This window comes from Sylvia atricapilla, chromosome 9 (genome assembly GCF_009819655.1).
Source record: "Sylvia atricapilla isolate bSylAtr1 chromosome 9, bSylAtr1.pri, whole genome shotgun sequence".
NCBI lineage: Eukaryota > Metazoa > Chordata > Aves > Passeriformes > Sylviidae > Sylvia > Sylvia atricapilla.
In genome coordinates this window covers 7322566-7346884 of record NC_089148.1, presented here as the reverse complement: position 1 = coordinate 7346884, position 24319 = coordinate 7322566, and the positions used below count along the sequence as shown (strand labels likewise).

The window sequence follows — 24319 nt, the reverse complement described above, 5'->3', positions numbered from 1 at the left end:
AATAAGAAATATTGACAATTTTATGCTTAGGCGGTTTTAGACTGGGTCATATCTAAATTAAACAATAGAGACATTGCAATTCCTGATGCAAACTCAGACTTTCACTCCTTGTAGCCTGATCCTAAAAAAGATATCTTTCAGCAGACAGAGTTTTTTTCTCTCTCTCTCTAATTTTGCAATTTCTTCTAATCCTGTCAAAGATCAAGTCTTTCAAGGCAGCTTTGGTGCTAGATTTATGTGAGATAGCAGGCTGCCAGTATACATAACATAATAATTACTTGTACAATCAAGCTTTATCCATCCTGAGTTGCAATTAGCCCCAGACTGGTTTGTTGGAGCTTGAATCTTTGCTCAGTCAGCCATAAAGTCCCTACTCTCGCCATAAAAAATTAATAGCTATAACACGAACGTTTAAGAGGACCTGGCTACTGCCCATGCAGTGGCTACAGGCTTGGAAAACTGCAGTGAAGGGGAAAAAACCATGCAACAGTTTTGAGTAGGATCAGCTGTAGAACAATGATCTCTCTGAGCTTCGAGTCCTGCCTTGGGAGCTGGCACAACAGGTGCTGTAAGTTTGTTGTTTTTTCCTGCTAGAATAAATAGGTTGAAAATGAGGAACCTGAAAGGAGTTTTAACCATCCATTTATATCAGCTGAAAACCGTGTATGCCACCTGTGAAATCAGCAGTAAAATATGCTGTGAGGTCTGGAGCACTTTTGTCTGAAAGACATAATAAAAGGGCAAAAATAAAAACATTACCATTCTATTTAGATGTCATTGTTACAAAATAAAATATAAAATACATAAAATAATCCATTCTTCTTGCAAGGCATCCAGAAAAGTGCACTGAAAGAAAAATTGCATGCCATTAGATCTTTATGGATGTTATTCTTAACTACTGGTCTAAGTAGAAACCACTAATTTACTCCTGGAGAATAAAATCAAGAAGAGTGTAAATCCTTGACCAGATACAGCTTAAAATTAGAGGGTTATGTCCAAGACTGAGTCAGAGCCTCTAAACTGAGGAAACCATTCTTAGAAATAAAAGAACGCCCAACCACATTATTTGTGGATTAGGTCAGATAATATCTGAGGGGATGGAAGTACATGAAACTAGGTTGGCTTTTGTAAATATGTCCCCCTTGCAATCAGTACAGTTCGTTGCTATTTTGGCTCTCAAGTCCAGAGAACAGCTATACACCATTATTTTTTTCCTTCATTATTGTACAAACAATATTACCATTCCAACAGCTTCAACAAAACTTCTATTTTTGCCTGAGTCTGAAAACTCCTTTCCTCTCCATCCTTTTTCTGAACATTTGCTGCAAAATCTCCAGGAACAGAAATTTTAAGCAGCAACAAAAATAGTCAGCCACCCTGTTGGTGGAATAATCAACTTCCTTTTTATTTTATAACATTTTTGCCATCCAATAATTTGAAAGCTTTCTATAAGCATTGATTATTCAGGCTTCATATCAGAAACTGTCATTAAAGAAGGTTAAGGGACTTGGCAGGGCTTATACAGCAAAATCAAAGTTGTACTCTAAGGAAACTCACCTCCAAGTACTCTCCTTCCTCTCTGTAACCTGAATCTTCTTGAGTTCAACAATCTGTTGGTGAGAAAAGTTTCCTCTCACTCCATTCCATTTTAGCCCTTCTGCACTAATCAGTTATATTTGGATTTGTCCTCGGGCTCAAAAGCCTCTGGAAGCAAAGCTTTAGTGAACAGCGTGTAAATAGCTGCCTCCTCCTGTTCTAGATGGCAGCAGCTGCAAGAGCCCTGGGTTTAAAAGCTAGCATAAGGATGAATTAAAAGAGGAAAGGGCTGTTTGTTACTCCAGAGTGGTTTATTGGATACAGCTAATTTACATGTGTTTTAGTCTCTTTGTGTCCTACTGACACTTAGCTATCAAACTGGATCAGAAAACTTGTCTGGGGACTAAGAGTTATGAGTGAAAAGGAGATATGCTGCTGGAACTAGTGTGTCATGACTTTTCAAAGATCATTTATTACTTAATTTCAGGGTGTAGCTTTTACAAATCATGAGAACCAACTCAATTGCCATTAAAACACACCCATCGAGATGATCAGAGTGGAGAATGCTGGATGACCAGAAGTTTAGCATTTGGTTAAAAAAAAATAAAATCCAGTATAGTGGAATTAAGGCTTCTAAACACCTGTCTCCTGTTGGGATTTTCTTAAAACCTGAAAGCTCCAGTATGCAAAATTGTATGTCACAGCAATACATGTCAGTCTGTGCCTGAGGAAATGCTGGACCAGAACCTCTGCCACAGCTGTTATTTTTCTGTAGAGCCATTCCCAAACTTATTTCAAGAGACCTTGTTCTGTTTCTCTTCTAACACTTTCCATGCCATCTGATGCTTTAGCTGAAAATTTTTGGACAGTTTTGGGAGAATGTTTAGCATAACTTGTGTAATGGAAGAGTGACTAAAGACTGAAATGTCACACAGAGATTTCACGCAAAGAGTTTTTGCACATAGGAGAGTCTGTGTGCACTTGTGGCCTTGCAAGGATTGAGGTTTCATCCCCTCTGGACTTCAACCCCAAAAGACTTTTATGATTTCAAAAGTCAGTCAGCCAGCCTGCAGTAGACTTCAGGCTCTCAAAGCAGCAGGTTTTCTGTGTCTTTGTAGCATCCTAGGTGTTGGTCAGATACCCACGGCTCATCCATTACAGAAATCGGCTTCATTTTAGCTCCTTGTGTGACTGATACCTGTTGTCTGGCAAGAATTTTGGTGCCAGCCCCCATTTAAAGATGAGGAACTGAGACATGACGATGACTTGAGTGGATTTTACAAGATCATGTAGTGAAAGAAAAATGGGGAATGGCTTTAATCTGAAAGAGAGTAGATTTAGAGACTTAGATTGAACATTGAGAAGAAATTCCTCCCTGTGAGGGTGGTGAGGCACATGGTGCCCAGAGAATCTGTAGATGCCCCTGGATCCCTGGAAGTGTCTCAGACCAAGCTGAATGAGGCTTGAAGCAACCTGAGCTGGTCAAACGTGTCCCTGTCCATGGCAGGGGTGGCACTGGGTGATCTTTAAGGCCCCTTTCCAACCCAAATCATTCAGTGATTTCTCCCTTTCAGTTATTCATCTACACAGTCCCAGCAGCACCACACAAACTGGGACTGGAGATCCTGGAGCCACTGGTCAACCTGTGGTGGGTGGAGGACTCAGATAAGGCTGGTTAAGGCTATTGAGGCCTTTTTGTGCTCTCTCAGAGCCTTGGCAGGTAATTTCTTCCCCTCAGCGGACTCCTTGCAGAGACAGATTCACTCATTAAGGAAGAAAGACCACAATGGCATTTTGAGGACACTGCTTTACATCATCAGCTAAAACACGTAAGGATCCGTTTGCACAGGAAGATGAACTTGAATTAACAGATTTAAAAAGTGCCTGAGGGAATTTATACATCATGATTCGGGCAGCAAAGGGAAAAAATAGGTCTTTTACAAATATCAGACATTGGAACAATTACCTACTACACCTGACAGCCAGCAGATACTTCATGGGGTGAGAAGGCTGGCACTTGCTGCTCTGGGAAGCCACGGAAAGCACATGGGGACATCAGCTGAAGGTTCACAGGCACTTGCAGGAGAGGAATTTCTTCAGGGAGAGAGCAAATACCAGGTCAGGCTCTGTGGGCAAGAGCTGTAACACTCAGCAATCAGCCCTCACATTCCAGACAGACCCAGGGGTGGATACAGAGGTTGGGCTGGCATATATTGTCTCTTTCCATGGATATATTTTATGTTTTCTCCTCTCCTCTGAAGGCAGGAGTGAGGAAAAAATAGCAGGATTGTTTTACAAAATAAAAATTAAAAATCAAACATCCAATTTTTTCTTTATTTCAGCTGCTGAGGGTGTAGTTATAAGGTCTTGTCTTTCAGAGGGAAGAAGAAAGCTAAAATCTGTCAGTGGATAACGCTCTATTTGAATAAAGGAAATATGCTGATTTGCATGTAGTCAAAACTGCTACCACGAACTGATATGAAGACTTATTTTAAAGCCTGGAATGTAAAAACTCTCCTAAACTTGTTAGACATAGAATCAATTTCTCCTTTCAGATTTTTTTTCAGATTACGGTAGCTCAGAATGAGCACCAGAGAACAAGCTGATTCAATCTCCCTCTGGAAAATCATGTTGACAAATATGGCTTGCGTGTGCAGGTGACTTCTAATTTTTCTGTGGAGTCACAGTGGTGTCCCCTGTAGCTCACGGGGTCAGATCTGATGGCAGGGACACCTCTCCATCCTCTGCCCAGGTCCTTCTGAGAAATCTGGTCCACTTAGCACTGGCAAGAGCTGAGCTTTAAGATACCTTCCAACCCAAACCAGAGTGACTCTGATTCAGTGATTCCAATGTCCCAAAGGCCTGCTCTTTCTTTGTTCTGCCAAAGGTACATGTTGGGTCTCTTGCTCCTGCACCAGACATCTTGGGGGACATCTGTCCAACAGCTGACCATGACCATGGGACAGAGAAGCCCACCTTAGCTCACAAGTCCTTTGGCTGACATTCTGGAAGTTCCACTTGGGAGATGTTTTTTTCTGTGGATTTGAGCATCTCCCTTTGAAGAACAGAACCCATGAGGTGGCTCAGCCCAGAGCAGAGCACAACTGAGACATTTTTTGCTCTCTGCTCTACCTTTCTCCTCTCTGGCTGATACTGACTGCAGCACTTGCTGCTCTTTTCTTCCACAGCAGATCATCAGCTTCATGGCTGTTTCAGAATTCCACGGGCAGGTGCCTCCTCGGGTCTCATTCACTTAAAACTGTTAGCATGAGAAAAATGGTTCTAGCAAAAAAAAAAAAAAATGAGAATCACTGATGATAACTCAATAGATCCTGTGGTGCTTTGCAAAGGTGGGCAATGTGATCATCACTTCAGATGGGGAAGTGAAAGCAGAGACACATGAAGTGATAAACCCAAGCACTTACAGCAGATAAAAGCAATCTCTGAGACACAGACTATTGCTTTATTCTTTATGCAAAATGTCCTTCCATTTTTCAGTGTCGAAACACCATTGAATAAAATGGTCTGAACTTATCTTGCCTTCTCTGGGCTTCACTGTTTCCCACCCAGCTGTAGTAAATCAAATGTTGTTTCTTACCGTTGATCCAAAGTTGTAGCATTCCTGGGAATTTTGTGTCATACCTAGAAAACAAAAGGTTTGCTCCATTCCTGTTTTCCATGATGTGCAATCTAAAAGAAAAATGAAGAGTGCTCTGCTATGCCATGTATTGCACTTTATCAAAAGTAGTAACTTTGAAATCCCTAACATTTGTAAGTAATGGAGGGATGGAGTACCAAAACCCTCATAAATGGTAAAATTATGAGCTAGCTGAAATCCAACTGCCTACAGACAGAATTGGATGTATTCCCCTCCATCTGTTATCATATTTTTCTTTGTTTGTTTATTTTTAAAAGAGCTATAAGTAATATTTAATATTTTGCTTAGTTCAAGGAAAGCCAAGCTTTGTGTTTTGCATAAAAAAGCATCATCTTAGATATGCTGATTTTCTAAATGTTACAGAAAGTTATTTATTGCTTTCCTTTGAAAGAACATATCTGAGAATAACAGCCTTAAATTTTTATTTCATCATTATGGGAAGTTACAGCCAGGAGAATCCCACTTCAGCATAGAGGATTCTCAATTTTCTACTGAGAACAGGGATTTTCTTGGAATTCAAGTGAAAATAAAAACCACAGGATTTCAAAGAGATCTTGGTCTTCTGCATTTCCACTGGGGCATATCTGTGGGATCTCAGACCAAGGCCTCAGATATGTCTCTCAGATTCCAGGGTAGAGAGAAATACTGAAAAAAAACCCCCCAAAACCTGATCTTATTAAAAATGTCATACACGTGTGCAGTTATTTTATTTGGATCCTTGAGGACTGCAGGTAGATGTGGCCCAAAAATGTTACTGGTGATGCTTAACATCAACTTTATTGACTCTTGCATAAAAGGTTGCTCCACTAGTGAACCAGGAATGACCAATTTAGTAGCTACATCTCTATTGTATATTAAAACATCTGTATTATACTTGACTCTCACCTCTTGGGAAATAAAAGGTTACCTGCACTGAGGTAACAATAGATCACTCTTTTCTTTTTTTTTTCCTGAGAAATTTTTTCCACAATTTCTATTTTAGAAAGGATTTAAACTTACTGATTTTTTTTCCTGAGTGTTGCTGTGCATATATCTTGCCTGGCGCTATATTATTCTGTGTATCATAGTATAAATGAGTTATTAATCAATGATCTCTAAGCAAGAGAGCTCAACCCACAAATCAAGCAGACACTTCAATCTGCACTATTTTAGCTTGTGAGCTCAAAAACTGCCATGTGTAACTATACACAATTTTAATATTGTTTTAAAAATTACCTAAAAGAGAAAGATTGAATTTGGTGGGGCTTGCCTTACAACACGATGACATCAAAAAGACCATTGGATGTCCTGCTCTCTTGTTCACAGCTGAAGTTTGATGACATTTGTCAGAGTGGCCAGAATGTTTGCATTGCACTTGTCAGCTCTATATCCTCACATGATGTAAATAAATAGATTTTGCCAGTGTCCAGAACCTTTACATGTGCATGAGAAGTAAGACTTAGCTATGGCATTCCCAGAATATGCTGAGTCAAATTCCTGCTGCACTGATGCCAGTGAGGAGACAATAGATTTCTAACGAAGAAGAATTTAGCCGGTTTTGTTTCTTGAACTCACCTTAACCTCAGAATTTAGAAGGACCAAAAGCTTAACAGCATTTACAAGTGGTAGCTGAGTGAAACCATGGGGATAACAGAAAATAATTGTGCAGAGCATTTGTACCTGATGCTGTCCTTTAAGCCAGCCCTTCAAAGAGACCGTTGTTGACATGACAGTTTTTATCACAGAATAAATATTGCACTATTTGCTCTTTGTATAATCTTCTCTACTTGAAAAATCTACCAGCTCTGTTACTTAACAGGTGTTTTAGTTGCCATGTCCCACCCTTTAACTACCACAATTTTAATACAGATTGTTCTTCTCTGGAGTTCTGTGATGGCTTTGGACCTGCAAACTTTGTATGCTTCATATGCCTGTAACAGTCTTCAGAAAATGTTTTCAGGGAGTTTGCATTAATAAGGGAATTTGAATATTCAAAATTTTAAGATGTTTCTGATACTGTAAGCTTTACAAAAATCCTTTGGCTAGAATTTTCTGAATTATCTTTGAATAGGAAAAACACATTTAGATCTCTCTAAGAGCTTAACCTCTTCCTTAGCAGTTGTCTTCTGTTCGTTGCTTGTTAAAGTTCTCTTCTCAGGGTGTTATGAGAATTAATGCAATGCAGAATGATTTTAAAATTACTGGGCAACAGAGATGAGTGGATAAGTACCAGTTACAAATGCACATATGATTTTTCTCTCCTTATTTCTCTCCCGTATATTTATGCTCTTTTGAAATATACCTCCATAGATCTTCAAAACAAGGAGATCTTTAAAATCAGATTATTTTCTTCTGTACCTGCATAGGTTCTCTGCAGGTGCTTTTCCAGTGGTTAATTTATGACCCACTATGAGGTGCAGCACTAAGCCAAAAATAAACTGCTGGCTCCTCTTCTATTCCTTTCCAAGTGCTCGTTTAGTCTAGTTTTAGGAAGATGCTACATACACACAGTAATTCATCTTCCAATCCTAATATTATCATTTTGAATTCAAAAGGGACTCAATTAGTCATCACTACAGTTTAAGAGCCTGAAACCCTTTAGTGTTAATAAGTAAACTGAAAAAGTAAACTCCTATCTCTTCTCATTTAACCAAGAATGTGAATTTTTTAGGTAGAAATTTTAATACAGCAGTAGGTATGAAAATGAAAATTCTCATTGCACGCACTTTGTGTAGCTTCACATAATGTCAAAGAATTATGCCCAGGATCCTCCCTGTGTATGCTAAGGATGATGGAAGGGAATGAATATGCTATGCAGTATATCTTACCCTGATTAATGATAAGAAGAGGCAAAAACATTTGTGGGTTTTTGCTCTGTTGTGATGCAAAGGCTGGTCTGGAAGTGACTGGAAAATTTTCTTCATTTATACTGATCTATTTTTTAGCATGAAATGGCAACCAAATGATCATCATGGCTTTTATGGGCCAGTAGAAGCATTTCAGTTTTGCTTCAAATCTGTGCAGACTTTCTCCTAGTGGGAGGAAGGTTATGCAGTGGTGGAACCTCAAATACATGAATTTCAACCTGTGAAGGAAAAAACACCTCACCAGTCTAGGAAGACGATAGTCAAATTTCAATATGCAGGCTTTTTTTTGCATGGAAGTGATGGCTTGGGAGTATAAATAAAAGGTAGAGAGGTCTCTGTTTTAGACTTCTGAAATTTAATTTCTAAAGGATATATAAAATTAATGCAATCTGTGTTTTATGGTCAGAAACTACTGCATGGCTGTAATTGTTTATGGTTACGATTCAGTGTCTTGGTACATGCTCAGCATGAAATATGAGCAGGGTCTTTCTTTATACATTTATTGTTTGCAGGATCATGTCCAAATCATGTTACAAACAATTACACCACATAAACTTGAGTATTTATCTGGTTGTATAGACAGATTATTATATTCTTAGACTGTAAATTCCTGTTGGTTCACAAGATCCTCTCCTGGAGGCACTCAGCTTCCTGCAGACTCTTGAGAATATTAATGTCTCACATACATGCACAGAGCATATTTATTCAGTGACACAAATTTCATTATAATGGGTGGGGGTGCTGAGTGTTCAGTTGCAGGACTGTTCTCTTGGAAATATCCATTTTTTAGGGGATGTTCCCAGACCCAATTACTGATGGGAAGGAAAAATTTCCCACCAAGTCCCAAAAATCATAGCAAAGGGCATGGTAAAAATGTCATGATGAGTGCTGATGTGAGCGAATGTGAATCCAACATTTCATTCCCTGTAAACTCATCAGCTAGCAAAATTAAAGCTCTCACATTCATATATTTTAATTCATTCTGTGCTGTTTCACCTTAGACTGTAAACTGGAACTGGTTGCTCCTATATATTTAGGAATCTACATGACCTTTGCCATCTCTGAAAACCTCATGATCTTGCATAGATGTTTTAATGAAATCTCTGCAGGATATTAGAAACATTAGCCCATTCCACAGCTATGGGCCTGAAGTACAAAGGAAAACTGAGGCTTGTCTTCACTGAGTTCCTACATAATGAAATCAATACTTGTTTTGTGATTGGGGACACAAAAAAATTGTTTGGGCACCATTTAAGAAGTGTTTTTAGGCTGATCCACTGAGTTGGAGTGAATTGGACTGAAAGTAAAATGATACTGTTAGAGATACCCAGAATTTCAGCACCTGGAGTTGGTGTGAGTCACTTGACCTCGTTACTGTGGGCAGCTCCAGAGCTCTTGATCAGTCACTCTGCCCAGCAGTGCTGGTTTGGACAGAGTGACGTGGGTCTGTTCACTACACTTTGCAGTGAAGACAAACCACAGTGTGATTTTTCCAAGGACATTAAAAGAGCAGCCTGGGTCTTCTGAATCTCACATGTTTCCTGTCCAATGTATGAACCGTGAGCTTAGGTACAGACATTGCTGAATGATTTTGTACTGCTGCTAACAGGAAAATCTGATGTTGCATATTTTTCATTAATGACTAGCATGAATGGGAAAAAAAAAAAAACAACCCAACAATCCCTCCCCTGATGATTTGTGAAGGTTTCCCTTCGACAGTAAATATTATCGCTGATGATGTTAATGAAGACATTAGTTTCACAGCATATGAAGTACTAAAACACTCCACTGTTAACTAGCCTAGTGGGGTTTATGCTAATGTAAAATATAATAAAGTAGAGGCCACTATCTCTTTAAGCTGAAAGAAAGGAAACTTGTTTCTACTTCCAAGGGATGCCTAGTGTGTGCTTATCTAATTGACTGTGTATTTTGTCTAGGTGTTGAGGGAAAGCTAAGAGAATGAAGGCTCTAAGTCCCCAGTGGAAGCATGATATGGCGATGCAGTGCTGGTGCTGAATTGTTCTCTCTGATGGCTCTATGGGAGTGGATAGCACTGAGTCTTCATTGCTGGGTTTTAGCAGTTGCTGCTGTCTCGGATCAGCATGCCACAAGCCCCTTCGACTGGCTCCTCTCTGATAAGGGACCCTTCCATCGCTCACAGGAATACACAGATTTTGTGGACAGAAGTCGACAGGGATTTAGCACAAGATACAAGATTTACAGGTATGAAGCAAAGGGAAAGCAATTACAAAGATAACATCCTTAGAGGTTGTAAATGATTAATAAGGGTTTAAGGGAAAGGTTCAGTTGTGGGAACAAATCCATAGACACCAAATTCATTGCTGAAATATGTGAAAGGCTGTATGCAAGGCCATTGTGTATTATGGAAATGCTGCTTGTGTTGTTTCTGTTGTTTCTGTTTTGTTTGAAGAACTTTTAATAATTTGATTATATTGCTCCGAAAAACTTTGTTGTTTACTACCTACCTCTGTTCTGTCCTGGTGATATGGTTAAAAATGTGCTAGGGATTCAAACACCACCTTTGGTTGCAGAGGGATCACCTTTGATCGTGCATCACGTTCAATTGCCTTCTGTGTGGCTCATCAAGACTTAAGCTGAGGTTTTAAGAATGAAATTGTGGCTCTGCATATACTGCTGACAGAACAGACTTCATGGTACAAAGGAGGGCATTTCAAAAGTGACTCAAAAAGGTTTAATGGTGGTTTATGCCAATGATTTGAAAAGGGGTGGAATCAAGTGATAAGAACCACTATGAATTTTAACAGAGGTTTGGTCACAATTCTCAGCGTTAGGCTGGCTCAATTCAGACTAAGAAAAGGAAAAAAAAAACCAGGAGATGACTTAAAAAGCTTAGGTCTGCTTGAGAATTTGGGCCTTGCTGTAGAATTGCTTCAATGATATGTTTGTAACCTGCAAGTCTCTACTCTTTTGAGACTGGTGAAATATCGTCTCAATCATTTGCAGTGGGTGTAGCTCAGTAGCAACTCCAGTATCATCAAGGACATGGGGAGGAAAAGGGGAGTTCAGTCTAATGTGAATTACCTAATGGCAAATAGAAGGACAAATGAGAGGCCAGGAGAGGTTAAAGACTGAGAAAATAAATCTATAAGGAGAGAGACTTTTCACCTCAGATTGTGATGGATTCCTCCCAACAGCCGAAGCAAAGTGGGGCAGCAGGGCAGATTTTCAGCTCCTCTAATAACTGTCCATCCTACAAACACAGACCATATTGGTATGGGAAGACACACACTGATTTCACATGAAAAAGATTGTGCAAACGTCATACCTATTTTAGGCTACTGTTCTCCAGCGATATCCAGTCCTTTAGAAGCAAGTAAGAGTGATATGTGCCTATATGAATATTACATTTAGTGCAGCGTCCAGTGGCCTGTGACAAAAGTGCTGGCCTCAACTTGTAAAGATTTTATTTTTAATGAATTTGCTTTATTTTCCTTTCCCAAATATATGCAGTAGAGGGCACTCTGTTGCAGGTCAATTTTGCAGTGAGCTCCTTTGCGATACACAGAGAAATTAAACACATTTTGAAAATAAAGTGTGATTTGGAAATATGCTTGATGAAGTGGCTTGTCTTAACAGAGCAGCATTGCCCAATATTTACTGCATTTTAAAAGCCAGCTGTCAGGACCAATAATGTAAAGCCAATAATGCAGAGTCTGAGGCAGCATATTTTATTCCCATTATTCTGTATTAGTCAAAACTGAGCCGAAATTATCTTGCTAAAACGTGAAAGATGGAATTGTATTTCATTTGAGCTCTTACAATCAGGTCCTTGAGAATTTTGCTCCTCTCAGCCATCATTCCAGCAACACTGTTAAGTTTCACAGATCTGTAATCACATTGCTAATATTGATATGGGTTTGAGCATAGGTTTCAATTGACTTTAATTTACACAACCCCACGGAAAATGTTTCTCAGCTTTAGTTCCATTCTCTGCCTATTCCCTCCAAGAAATGAACGAGGAAGCCATAAGAGCCACAAGCTGTACTTTTTTGATTCAGCCCTCCGAAAACAAATCTTACTGTAAAGTTTCCTTGTAAAATATGGCCCCATTAGTGAGTAGTGCAGAACACCGTGACCTTGTTAGAGGCCACACACTGTAAATTTAATCCCTGTTGCTTTTCTATGAGCTTTCCCAGGCTATAGGACTAGGAGTCTAATTGTCTGTTCATTCTCTCACCTGTCTTTTACCTAATGGTATCGATCCCTCAGGGACAGGTCCTTACTTGAAGGGAGAGGTAAGGAAGAGGAAAGCACCTGCCTGCATGGACTCAGCTGTATTAACAAGGGAGAAAGGTGCTAACAGAGCCCCTCCAGTCCCTGAGCTCTTCTCTTCAGCCCCTTGAAGCACACACCTGAGACCTGATATGTAAAGATTAAGGATGAAGGGAAATCTTCTTCCTTCATTTTAAATCCATGCCGGGTCAAAATCCGTGGGGCTTAGGATGAGCGAGGTGTGTCGGGTGAGGGACTCCAGGGGATTGTGTCCCATTTGAACACTTCCTGGCTGGATGTTGGTAGCACAGTGGGCTCAGAGAGAAAAATGACTGAAGAGCCCTTTTTTATTTAATGGCACAAATGTGGCAAGTAGCTGCAGGCCACCTAAAGGAATGCCTCTCTTCTGGGGAAGGGGCTGGCTTCAGAAGAACCTATGGGTCTCTGAGCAGTAGCAGCTCTCCTCCTGTGTCTCCACACAGCATCCAAGCCTTACACAAGAGATGACCAACTATATCTCTCTGCCAAAAGCCATCAAGTCCTGCTGCCAGTGGAAGCTAACTCAGGATGACCAACCTCACGCTGGGACTGTTGGTCTACAACTAATGGAAATGAAATGGCCTCAATAAAAATAACATAAACTCAGCAGTGGGTTGCACATTTTCCATGTCATAGTTCAAGGTGTGTAGCAGGAGATTACATGAGACTGCTGTCTGATATTTGCTTTCCAACAAGAGAACAATTATTCAGTGACTAGAATGCTATTTTCATTTCCCCCTCCATTTGCAGTCTCAGGGGAGGCAGTAACGATGCGGAAAAAAAAAAAATCTTGATGAAATCTGTAATATTGTAAAGATTTTATTTCATTCCCTCATTAATAACGTTCTCTATTTTAATCAAAGTCATATTAAAAGCAGAGAGTACATGTTATTCTGCTTCTGGTTATATCAGGTAATGCATTTTTCTGTAAATACCAAAGTTAGAGGCACAAAGGCCTTTGTCTTGTACCATTGACACTGATTTGAACGGGATCAAGGTCATACACTGCAGGCCCATGAAAGATACAGAATGATTAAAATCAGATAATAGGGCAAAGAGCTAGAAAAGCATCCAGCAGAGAGAATAACAAAGAATATTGAAATGGAATTTACTTGAAGGAAACATCATCATTATTTTTCAGCTATTGAGTAAAACAGTGTTGTGCTAATTCTTCTATTTCTGTCACTTGCGTGGCAGGAGATAGACTGATTTTAAAGTTTAATTTCACATATGGCAATTGTTTTTTATGATACTCAGTAGGCTTACTTTTTTTCAGTTCTTATTTTACATAGACCGTTTCCAATTAAAATTAATGTAGTCAAACTTTTAGCCTAAAACGAGAAAACTGATCACTCTGTGGACTGTGTGCTAGCACTTCTGTTTTCATGGATTCATAGACAGGTTTGTGTTGGAAGGGACATTAAAGATCACCCAGTTCCCACGGGCAGGGACAGCTTCCACCAGCCCAGGTGGCTCCAAGCCCCATCCAGCCTGGCCTTGGACACTTCCAGGGATCCAGGGGCAGCCACAGCTTCTCTGGGCACCCTGTGCCAGGCACTCCCTACTCTCACAGGGAAGAATATCTAATCTAAATTTACCCTTTTTCAGCTTTAAGCCAAGCTCCCCATTCTCATGCCAATGAGACAAAAAGCAACTGCTTTGTATCCACACCCTCTGGTCACTGTAAACAAGTGTTCATCTGACCATGAATCTGTTATAAATTATAGGGAGTGGGGCAAAGATTTGCACCAAGGAACGCATTGATTAAATGAGCCCAGTTTCTAATAAGAGATTTTAACTTAAGCGTATTTTTTAAACGTAAAAGTTATGCTTTTTCTTACCTCCAGATCTGGCTTTTGTGGCATAAAACAATCATGTGATAAAACCAACCAGTGCATCAGCTGTGGGTGGGAATGTACCAGCAGATAATTATATGCTACCTCTATTTTCTTCTATACATTAAAGTTCAGTTATGTCCATGGACAAACAGGCTGACTCTCTCCAAGGCCAGGAGTATTCATTGTTACAGGACAGAGCTGGAAGAGACGCATAAATGTGGAATAAGTTTAAATCTGGTATTGCAGAACATGAAATAATATACAACTGGTGTTATTGTCATTGTTATTAGTTGGAAATGATGGGCTAGTTGTGCTGATAATGTAGCAGTGCTCTATTCCCTCTAACGCTTCAAAGGAAATACTCTCCTGTGGCAAATATAATAATTGCCAGAGGTTTTGGTGGTATTCATTGTCACTGATCTAAGAAGAAAACCACCAAGAAAGCACCTGGATGGATGGTTGCTGAAAACCTCTAGATTCATGGGAATGCTATGTCAATATTTCATGGAAGGTGGCTCCTGCAGTTAGCATCAATAAGTGTTTTGGCAAGGAAAACCAAGTTTATAATTTATTATTTAATACATAAAGGGAGTGCTGTGCCTCTTATGTAAATCAGCTACCAAGACAAAGGGATTTAAATCCAAACAGAATGAGCCGAGAGGTTACCAGGATGGAAAGAGTGATTGTGAAATTATGCAAAGAACCTACATTGTACCAGAAGAGGTAATTTCTACAGAGATAGGGAAGTATTCATGCTATCAAATAAGGTCTTGAGGAAATCTCCTCGGGGATCCTGTGGAGTTTTGTTGAAGCAAAATGATTTAAAACCTGAAACAGATGTGAAGAATCAGGGGAAGAAAGAGCCTCACTCTTTTTTTAAGGTGGAAATACTTGATAATACTTAGGGGGAAAAAAAAGAGAGCTGAAAGAGGATACAATTCCTGCCAACAGAACATATATTATAAAGTGAAACAAGCTATCAAAACCAAAAACCATTGCTGTCTCAAAACCAAATTGGCTATTAATAAACTGACTATGAATAAATTTAGGTTGGTTCTTTAGAAAAGGTTCTGAATCATTAAAGAAATTCTGGAACATACAAAGTTACAGAACCTTCCCAATCCTACTAATAAGAGGAAAGGTTTATAAGATAAGATGCAGATAAAAGTGGATGAAGTTTTAGTGATCATTTACGTCCTTTGGGCAACTACACCTAATACTACTCTGCAAAAATGAAAAATTAAGGAATTTCTTGAACCAGTGGGTAGCTCTTGGCAGCATGGTATTCATGTGGCTTAAGAAGAGTCCCTTGGAGGTGGTTTTAAAAGGGATTGTGTTCATGAACAGCTACAAAAATAGAAGCATTTGAAAATAATGGCATCAAGTTAAAGACAACACGTTGAATTCCTCTCCTTTGTCCTGAATCCTCTGATAACTGAACCCACAGGGCAAAGTGAGCAAGACTCAAGACTCTAACAGAACACTCACTAACGTGTTTCAACTCACGTGTGTGAACCTAGAGTAGGGCCAACACCTGTTGATTTTGTCTTTTTTTTTACTCCCTATCAAAATATTTTAGCCCACAGCTCTCACTAGACTTCTTGACACATGTGGCAGACAGTGTTAATAAAATCCTAGGAGGATCAGTTGTGCAGGTACACAATATGCCCTGAATCGCAATTTTCACTCCAGTGTATGGTCTGGAATAACATTTTCTTGTGCTCTTCCTGAGGCTGATTTGAACTGATTAATCTGGAATTTCAAAGCACGGGGAAGAACTAACAAAGGTCTTCCAACAATGGTTTTCAATATAAGTGTTTTGACAGGAGGAAGAGGAATGGTTCTCTCTGTCTTTTCCAGAAATTCCAGCTATCAGTAATTTGCTTCTGGTCTGTGGATAAAATATAAAACATACAGAAATCAGATGACTCATCGTTCCCAGTATGTTTGCAAAAGGCTAGACTGCACTAAATGCACTAAATCTCCTTTTTAAATTCAGGGGCTCACAGGCTCGTAACAGAGAAAAGCAGCTCAAAGAATTTTTGGGATTGTGAGCTGATAAATTTCCACTAGAAAAATATTTGTAGCTCAGGACATTTTTAAGAATGTCTAGATATAAAAAACATCAAGGAGTTTAATTTTGGATTGTGATACAACAGACTCTCTTATTCTAGTTAGCTGGGCATAAAAACATGACACCAGTTAAATACCTAGGTTTGGTGGAACTGCTCCAATAAGGACATACCTGAGCAAAATGAAGCTTTTGATGACTGTATTCCCAGGTCTAGAAATACCTGGATAATGCCCTCCATAACCATTGAATTTCCATCCCTTTGTTCTAAATGTAAATCCCTTTCATAGGAAAGCATTTTTGTTTAAATTTTAGAGCATAAAAACTCAGGTCATGATGCTTTACAATTAGCAATTCCTGCTATTAATATTATACTAGTTTCTCGATCCAGGGAATTCTCTGGAGGGTACGTGCTTGAGAAAAGGTGGAAAAAAGGAAGAGAGAATTTAAACTGAGAAGTCATGAGTACACAACTGAAAAGTTAAGAACATGTTTTCAGATGAATTATAACCAGAGCCTAGTTTAGTTTAGCTAGAATATTAAAGGATTGGCAAGTCCCTAGACTGGACTTTCACAAGGGCGAAGGAGGGTTTGGCCATCTCCAATAGCAGTGGGAGAATCAGGGGGCTCCTGAGATGGATTATCAGAGTCATGAAAGGTGCAGAAGTCAAAGATGGATGCTTGTTTAGGTCTGTGCTCAAAATCCCACTTGTGTAAAGGGTCTGCCATGCGTGGATAAATGATATCTCCATGGGCAGTAATGAAAAAACCTGGGATCTTGTGGGTACTTGTGGCCCAGGAAAAGGGCAGACAGAAATGAGGGCTCAGAGACGGGCAGGAAGATAGGCAGGCAGTTTTGATTCCCAAAATGAGCCTATCTTTCCAGTTCTCTGAAATCTATGAGCCAGCATGGCAAAGAAGTCATGTGCTCTGGGTTAAGGAAAGCACTTTTTACTCAAGAGCAACAGAGCAATCAAGTTCATTTTTGAGACTGATCCACAATATCAGCCCACATTTGAAGACATTGGAAAAAATGCCCCATCCCTGGAAGTGTCAAAAGGCAGGTTGGAAGGGGCTTGGAGTAGCCTAGACTACTGGAAAGTGTTCCTGCCTTTGGCAGGGGATGGAAAAAGATGATCTTTAAGGTCCCCTCCAACCAAAACCATTTTGTGAGTCTCTGGAGAGCACGATAGCCCCTGAAGAAACAGTGTATTTTTAAGTGATTCTGGCTTCCTACAGAATCTGGCAGAACATTCAGTGTACCACAAGTTCTTTATCAGCACGATTCTAGAGAACTCAAAGGCCTGTAGGGTGCTTTGCCAGGGAGCAGACTGGGACCTGCCCCATATCCGCTCTCTCCACTCGGTTGGCTCAGTATCAGCCTGCTGGGTTTCACAGTAAGGGTGGAGTTTCTCTTGCTGAGATAGAGCAGCACTGGGCAGGGTGCTGGGGAGCAGTGCTGGCTGTGCCAGCAGGATTAGGAGTATTTTCAGGAGTCAGCTTGACAAGAACATGAGCGTGTTTCAGCTTGGCAACAAAGGAGGCTATTGATGCCGAGTTTGCCTTCTGTATGTCTTTTTTTCATAATACACTGCAGGAGTCTGTGTTTTGACAATCTCTCTTTGTATTTCTCCTTATTTGTTCTGTGTATTTAATAAAAGATCCTAAAGAAACTCAAATGGCAAGGAGAAGAGCAAATCTTATTTTTTGTAAACATTATTATAATCCATTTCTAGAATATACCCTTTTTCAAAATCTAATATTTTAAGGATAATTATTAGATCAAACCTCCTAGTGATATGTTTCCCAAGAACAAAGAACATTTATTTAGAGAATATGGTGTGTCATCATTTCAGTTAGTGAGTTCATGAATCATTTAAGTTGCCCTAAAAAAATTAGTATAATAGAGGCTGTAACTTAATGGTTTCATGCAATCACTGAAGTAGTGTAAAAGCTGTTTAACACTAATAACAGATACATTCTTCAGTCAGCAGGGTAGTCTGACAGGATTTTGCACATGAAATCAGGTCATTTTCATTAATTCTTTGAAGACTTTTTGTTAGTTTGTTCTTTGTTCTTTCATTTGCCCTCCCTTTTAATTTTTGTTTCAGTATCCCTGCTGGTACTATCAGTGATATTCAAGATGTAGAGGATATCAAACGCTGATGACTTTCATAAAGGAGAAAACAATTACCAAGATTTCTTTTAGTTACTAAAGAAAAAAGAAAAATATATTTCTTTTATTACTTGAATCAAATTCTCTGTCCTTTGGTTTTTAACCCCCATGTTGTTGTTTTCTCTTACTGCTGCCAGGGCAGTAGGCTGTCTCCAAACACAATGGCTTTCAGGTTTTCTTTTCTACCTTGTATTGTCTGTATGGGTGGCATGTTATACAGAAAAAAAAATGACTGAGTAGGGCAGAACCCTTCTCTGTATAAAAAGCCGGTGGTATTGATTGGAGTATGTGATTCTTTGTATAGAAGGGAATTTGTGTCTTTTCCATGCAGAAAAAGAACAACTGACATCGAATGTGCTCACTGAAGAATTTTTGTCATTTTCTTCTACTATCATTAAGTTAAGGTCGTGGTCAATATCTCTGAATCCAAATCTTAGTTGTCTTCTAGCTTGGATTGATTGATTCTACAGGTTTTCACAGTCATTATGCTGGTTGTGAATTTTATTTTTTTTTTCTTTTTTTGTAGCTACAGGTTCATTCCAGCAAAAAACCCTTGTGAAGAAAAGCAATACTTCAAAATAATGTCTTGTTGCTCGATTCTGCCTAGAATCCCAATATGATTGTTATGGATAACAGTGTTCTTAAGGTCATTAATGGCTCTGTAGCTCAATTCATCTTCTGATGCTCTCAATTTCTACTTTATTTATGCAGCTTGAGAAGAGAAGATATTGTTACTGACCAGACAATTTGGTATATACAGAGCTCTGAAAAATGCACATTCAGAGCCCACCAGCAATTTAGAAGTTGTGTATGCAGGTCTCACATGCATCCAAGAGATAGAATCTGGCTTTGAGGAGTGAATGCTAATTTCTCGAGGGAAAAGCACACATAGAGGTTTTGACTTATATGAGTAACACAGTTTAAAATCAAAACAGAACAGACACTCAGAAAGAAGGCAGAATCCGAGACCTGAGGAAATGTAATTGATTAATCTAAAGCAAATATTTGTGTTTCAGCTAATTCTGAACTATATCCTTACAGTTCTTGGACTATAACTAATATAGATTTCTTTCCTGTATCCTGACTGCTAGCAATAGAATTGGATGCTTTACTAGGAACTGAAATACAATATCATCTTTGCTTCCTGATGAATATGCTCTAATAATAGAAAGTAAACAAAGACATTGGTTTATTATCAGGTCACATCTAATTGTATTTTATTTAAACTACATCTTTAGCCATTAACAAAAAATATTGCCTACGGATTATAATAATAATAATAATGAAGGCTAAACCTTACACAGCATAAGCAATCTGATAACCTGCATTAATAAACAGAATGTGGCCTTTTGTCTCCATTTCATGTATTTAACTATGCAAAATAGATTTAAAAAATCGTAAGTTCAAGTGATTAAACCAGAATACATAGGATTTGAGCAAACAAGCAAGAGACCTATTATTTTCAGAGATGCTTCAGTTTCAAGGCTCTCAGGAATCTCAGGCCTCCATTGCAGTGGAAAAGCAGGTGGACTCACAGCCCTGCAGGGTAATTAGTCAAAAGCCTGTTAGCCAAGGGTGTGTTGAGGATGAAGGCTGGAGGCAAGTGACTGCATATAACAGGAAGAAGGTTCCTCTTTCTCCTCCTCCTCACCTCCTCAGAATCTGACAACTTGACAATAGGGCTGACACCTCCTAGAACAGGCACAAGGCCCTCGAACTAGAAGGCCAGACAGCTGATGAGGTTGGCAAAAGTCCTTCTGTTGTTGTGGGGCCTCCTAAAACCCCACCATCTGTCCCCTGAAACACCTGGATGACTTTTTGGAACTGGTTCTATGGGAGCTGACTTGGAAAGAGGCTCTCCTGGACCTGCTGCTTGCCAGCAGCTGGGATTTTGTGAGCAAAGTGGAGGTTGGGGCCACCTTGGCCGCAGCAAGCATGAAGATATTGAACTTAAAATCTCTGGTAGCAGGAGGAAAAACACCAGCAAAACCTCAGCTCTGGCCATGAGGAGAGCAACCTCAGGCTGATCAGGAAACTAGTGAGCAAGGTCTCCCAAGAAAATGTTTCAGAGGTGCTGAGACCCATCTGTGCTGGTCAGTTTTGCTGGTCAGCAATTCCTGAATGCTGGAAATCAAACAGACAAGGTGGAAGACCAGCTTGGCTGAACAGGGATCTTCTCTTGGAAATAAGGCTAGACAGGAAGGTGTGGAAGCAGAGTCAGATGATGTGGGAGAATATAGAGATGCTGCTCCCCATTGTGGGGAGAAAATTTGTGCAGCCAAAGCTCAGCTGAAGTTGAGGCTGCCGGAACTGTTCAGGAAAAATTAAAGGAGTTTTCTCAAATTCATTGATGGCAAAAGGCAGAGTAAAAGTAATATTGGCACATGCCAGGATGTCACTTCACAAACCAGGACAGGGAAAAGGTCCTGGTAGAGAAAAGACAAGGTATAGGAAAAAATAGGTATGTATATAACTACAGAAGCTTCTCATTTAACTTTCTGTAGATTCCTTGTGTGATAAGGTCATGAGAATTAATTGCTATATATTTTCCACTTGTACCTTCATTTCTAGATCCACTATGTCCTCATGTGTTGATGGTGCTAAGACCTGTCAATATATGTTTGATAAATATTACAAGATGCGCACAAATCCAAACTCTCAAAAAATCTGAAAGGAGTTGGTGTTGAGTTCAGTGCCCAGGAGTGCTTTGTTCCTTAGATACCTTTGCATTTTCACTTTTTTGTTTGTTTGTATTTGGGTTTTTTTTGTTGTGTTTCAGGTCTTGTGTAGTGTCTGGAAGATATTTTTATTGTAGTTGCCTTTGAAATTTGATTTTCCTTTTAGTAGAACTATTTCTTGTGTGGTTGTGTTCAAAAGTGCATCTTTTTATTTAGGATTTTGCCTGATGAAGTAATGGTTATGTCTATTTTTACTGCTGGCTCCTTGGCTAGGATGAGCACAAACGCGTGCTTGTTTATGTGTTCTGAAGTAGCAGTTCTGTGTGACTTGGATATGTGTTTCCTTGACACCCAAACTATGAAGGAGTCTTAGAAATCAATATAACACATCAAACTCACTGACACTTTTTCTTTCAGAGATACAAAAACAATCAAAAAAACCAAAATAAATAATCAAACTGTTAAATTTTTTAAAGTGGTGGTCATTTTCCTATTCTATGAGATTGGTAAAGTATGAATGACTCAAAAGAGAATTTTAACCATAGCAATTCATTGGAATTTAGAGATAATTCACAAAAGCATTTAAACTTAAGAGGTTGCAAAGAAGAACATTAAAATGAAAGAAAAAGAATTGTACTTCTACTTTTAAAAATGTCTTCATGTACCAATTATATATTTATGGGGAGACAAAATTAGATATACAAGTCATGCTTATTTCACTCTATTTCTCTTGTCTTCACAGTTAAACCATGAGAATTCCAAACCATGAGTGGGTTTGCAAGATGTTATACGGTTGTTGACAGCAATAAGACAGTCTTTATGTAGTATTTATGTTAAAACAAAGTGGGACTTGGCAAGTTTCTACGCCACAAAAACTGAGGTCATGGGACTCCTGTTTCTAACTCAGCTTAAATCTTTGGAAATTCCTATGTAAGGTTGATATGCATGAGTTACCATTCATCTCTCCCTCAGAAGAATTAGTTCTGTCTCAGTAACTGGACTGAAACAGCAGGCAAAAGTCGGTTTTAGTTAAGTAAACTTGGTAATATTTCAGAATTTTGTCAGGGAATGGAATTTTTGGGAGACGGCAGAGTGGAAGAGAGAAAGGTCCACCTACACATTACCAAACCAATTTGTGGCTGACAGATCTGTCTGAACAGCTGGTACCTGAGATAAAGTGGTTTTATCCTTGTGAAATACACATTTCTCAGTTGTGTAAAAAGGCTTGTGCTTTGCTTCTCTGCTGACATGTGATATCCTCCTGAAACTAGCTAACAAATCAGTAACTTTAGAAGGAGCTGGTCTGGCAAGAAACATCCCTTAAAGCCAGTAAACAAAGGAGGATGATGGCAATAATCCCATGAATGGAAAGGCCACTGGAGTGATTTCCTGCTAACACTACCTGCTGAGTGCAGGGAGAGGAAAGTGGCTCCAGCTTAATACCCACAGGGCAAATCTAGGGAGCCAGATGTTCTTCGAGGGCCAGAATGAATACACTTGGATTTTCAACAACTTACTGCCCCCTGGTTGATGGCTGATGATCTGACTGCATCTTATCCTGCAGTCAAGGGATTTATAAGAGGATAGTGTTTTGGCACTCACATTACACTCTGCAGGGACATTTTTGAGTGTGCCATTGCAACTAACATTATTTTGCCTGTTATGACGTACAGTCCTCAAATGTGGAAATAGTTTTAAAGTGATTTGAGGCTTAATATGTCTAGAAATGGGTGAAATTCATTTCAGGATGTACAGCAAGTTCAGAAATAGATATACTTATCTGCCTGTAACACCTCCCTATAACTGTAACACCTGCTACCACAATGCTGATCCATGACTTCCACTTTTTAAGAAACCGTATCAAATCAAAATCTAGAATCAGACTAAATGGGAAAGATGGTTTTCTCGACTGGTAAGGACTGCTAATGCCACTGACTTGAGAAGCACCACAGAATAAGAAAAAATCATAGAATGGTTTTGGTTGGAAGAATCTTAAATTCTACCCCATTTCACTCCCTGCCATGGGCAGGGACACTTTCAGCTATCCCAGGGTGCTCCAAGCCCTTTCCAGCTTGGCCTTGGACATTTCCAGGGAGGGGCAAGTCACAGCTTCTCTGGGCACCCTGTGTCAGAGGTTTCTCCCTTCAGTCTTTTCTCATGAGACCCCACCCTGGCACTACACTCTGGGGTCCTCAGCATGAGAAAGACAAGAACCTGTTGGAGCTGGTCCAGAGGAGGGCACAGAGATGCTCAAGGGGCTGGAGCCCCTCTGCTCTGGAGCCAGGCTGGGAGAGGTGCAGGTATTAATCCTTGAGAAGAGAAGGCTCCAGGGAGACCTTGGATCCCCTTCTAAGGGGCTTAAAGGAGCTCCAGGAGAGCTGGCAAGGGACTTGGGGCACAGGCCTGGAGTGACAGGACACAGGAATGGTTTCCCACTGCCAGAGGGCAGGGATAGATGGGATATAGAGAAGAAATTTCTTCCTGTAAGGCCCTGGCACAGGGTTCTCAGAGAAGCTGTGGATGCTCCTGGATCCCTGGAAGTGTCCAAGGACAGGTTGGATGGGGCTTGGAACAATCTGGACTAGTGGAAGCTGCCCCTGCCCATCACAGGGGGTTGGAACTGGATGGGCTTTAAAGGTTTTCCAACCCAAAACATTCTGTGATTTTTATGATTCTCTAAAAGTGTGCAAGAAGCTGGGTGTCTTTCATCATTCAGGCAATCAGACAATATCGCCAGTTTTCCTCTGCATATTTACTACTAATAAATATAGTTCTTCACAGTTTATCATTTCATGAGATATATCACTGAATATCTCCCCTGTTTGGTCATAGCAAAATGTTCTGAAGGGTGACCTACAACGTATAACTAAGAATCAAAACAGTTCTTATGTTTTCTACTTGCTGAATTACATTATCCTGCCACAAGTTTTGGTAATACCTTTCACTCAATGCTGAAAACAGAGGAGTGACGTGAATGACTTCACATCAAAAATGCCTCAGGCAAAGACACTTGTCTTATTTACTCTTTGGCTGTTACCAGGTCTTGAAAATCAGGAATCATTCTATCTCTGTAACAACACCATGCAAAAATGACATGACCTGTGAATTAGTCTTGTGGGGTATTAAACTTCTGTCCCAGATAAAGGTAATCCACTTCTAGTTAAAGCAGGGGGGCTGAACTGATGAACCACAGAAAGTTTTGGGTCTAGACTAGCATGAAATG

The 24319-nt window shown here is 39.7% G+C and overlaps 1 protein-coding gene across 1 annotated transcript in view; it reads left to right on the top strand.

Moving 5' to 3' along the window:
* The first annotated feature begins 9983 nt into the window (after positions 1-9983).
* Positions 9984-24319, top strand: part of LOC136364699 (BMP/retinoic acid-inducible neural-specific protein 3) — a 183786-nt gene continuing 169450 nt past the window's right edge. Inside the window, exon 1 of the mRNA XM_066324694.1 lies at positions 9984-10263. Coding sequence (XP_066180791.1) covers positions 10028-10263 — 236 coding nt within the window. The 5' untranslated portion in view covers positions 9984-10027. The remainder of the gene's footprint in view (positions 10264-24319) is intronic.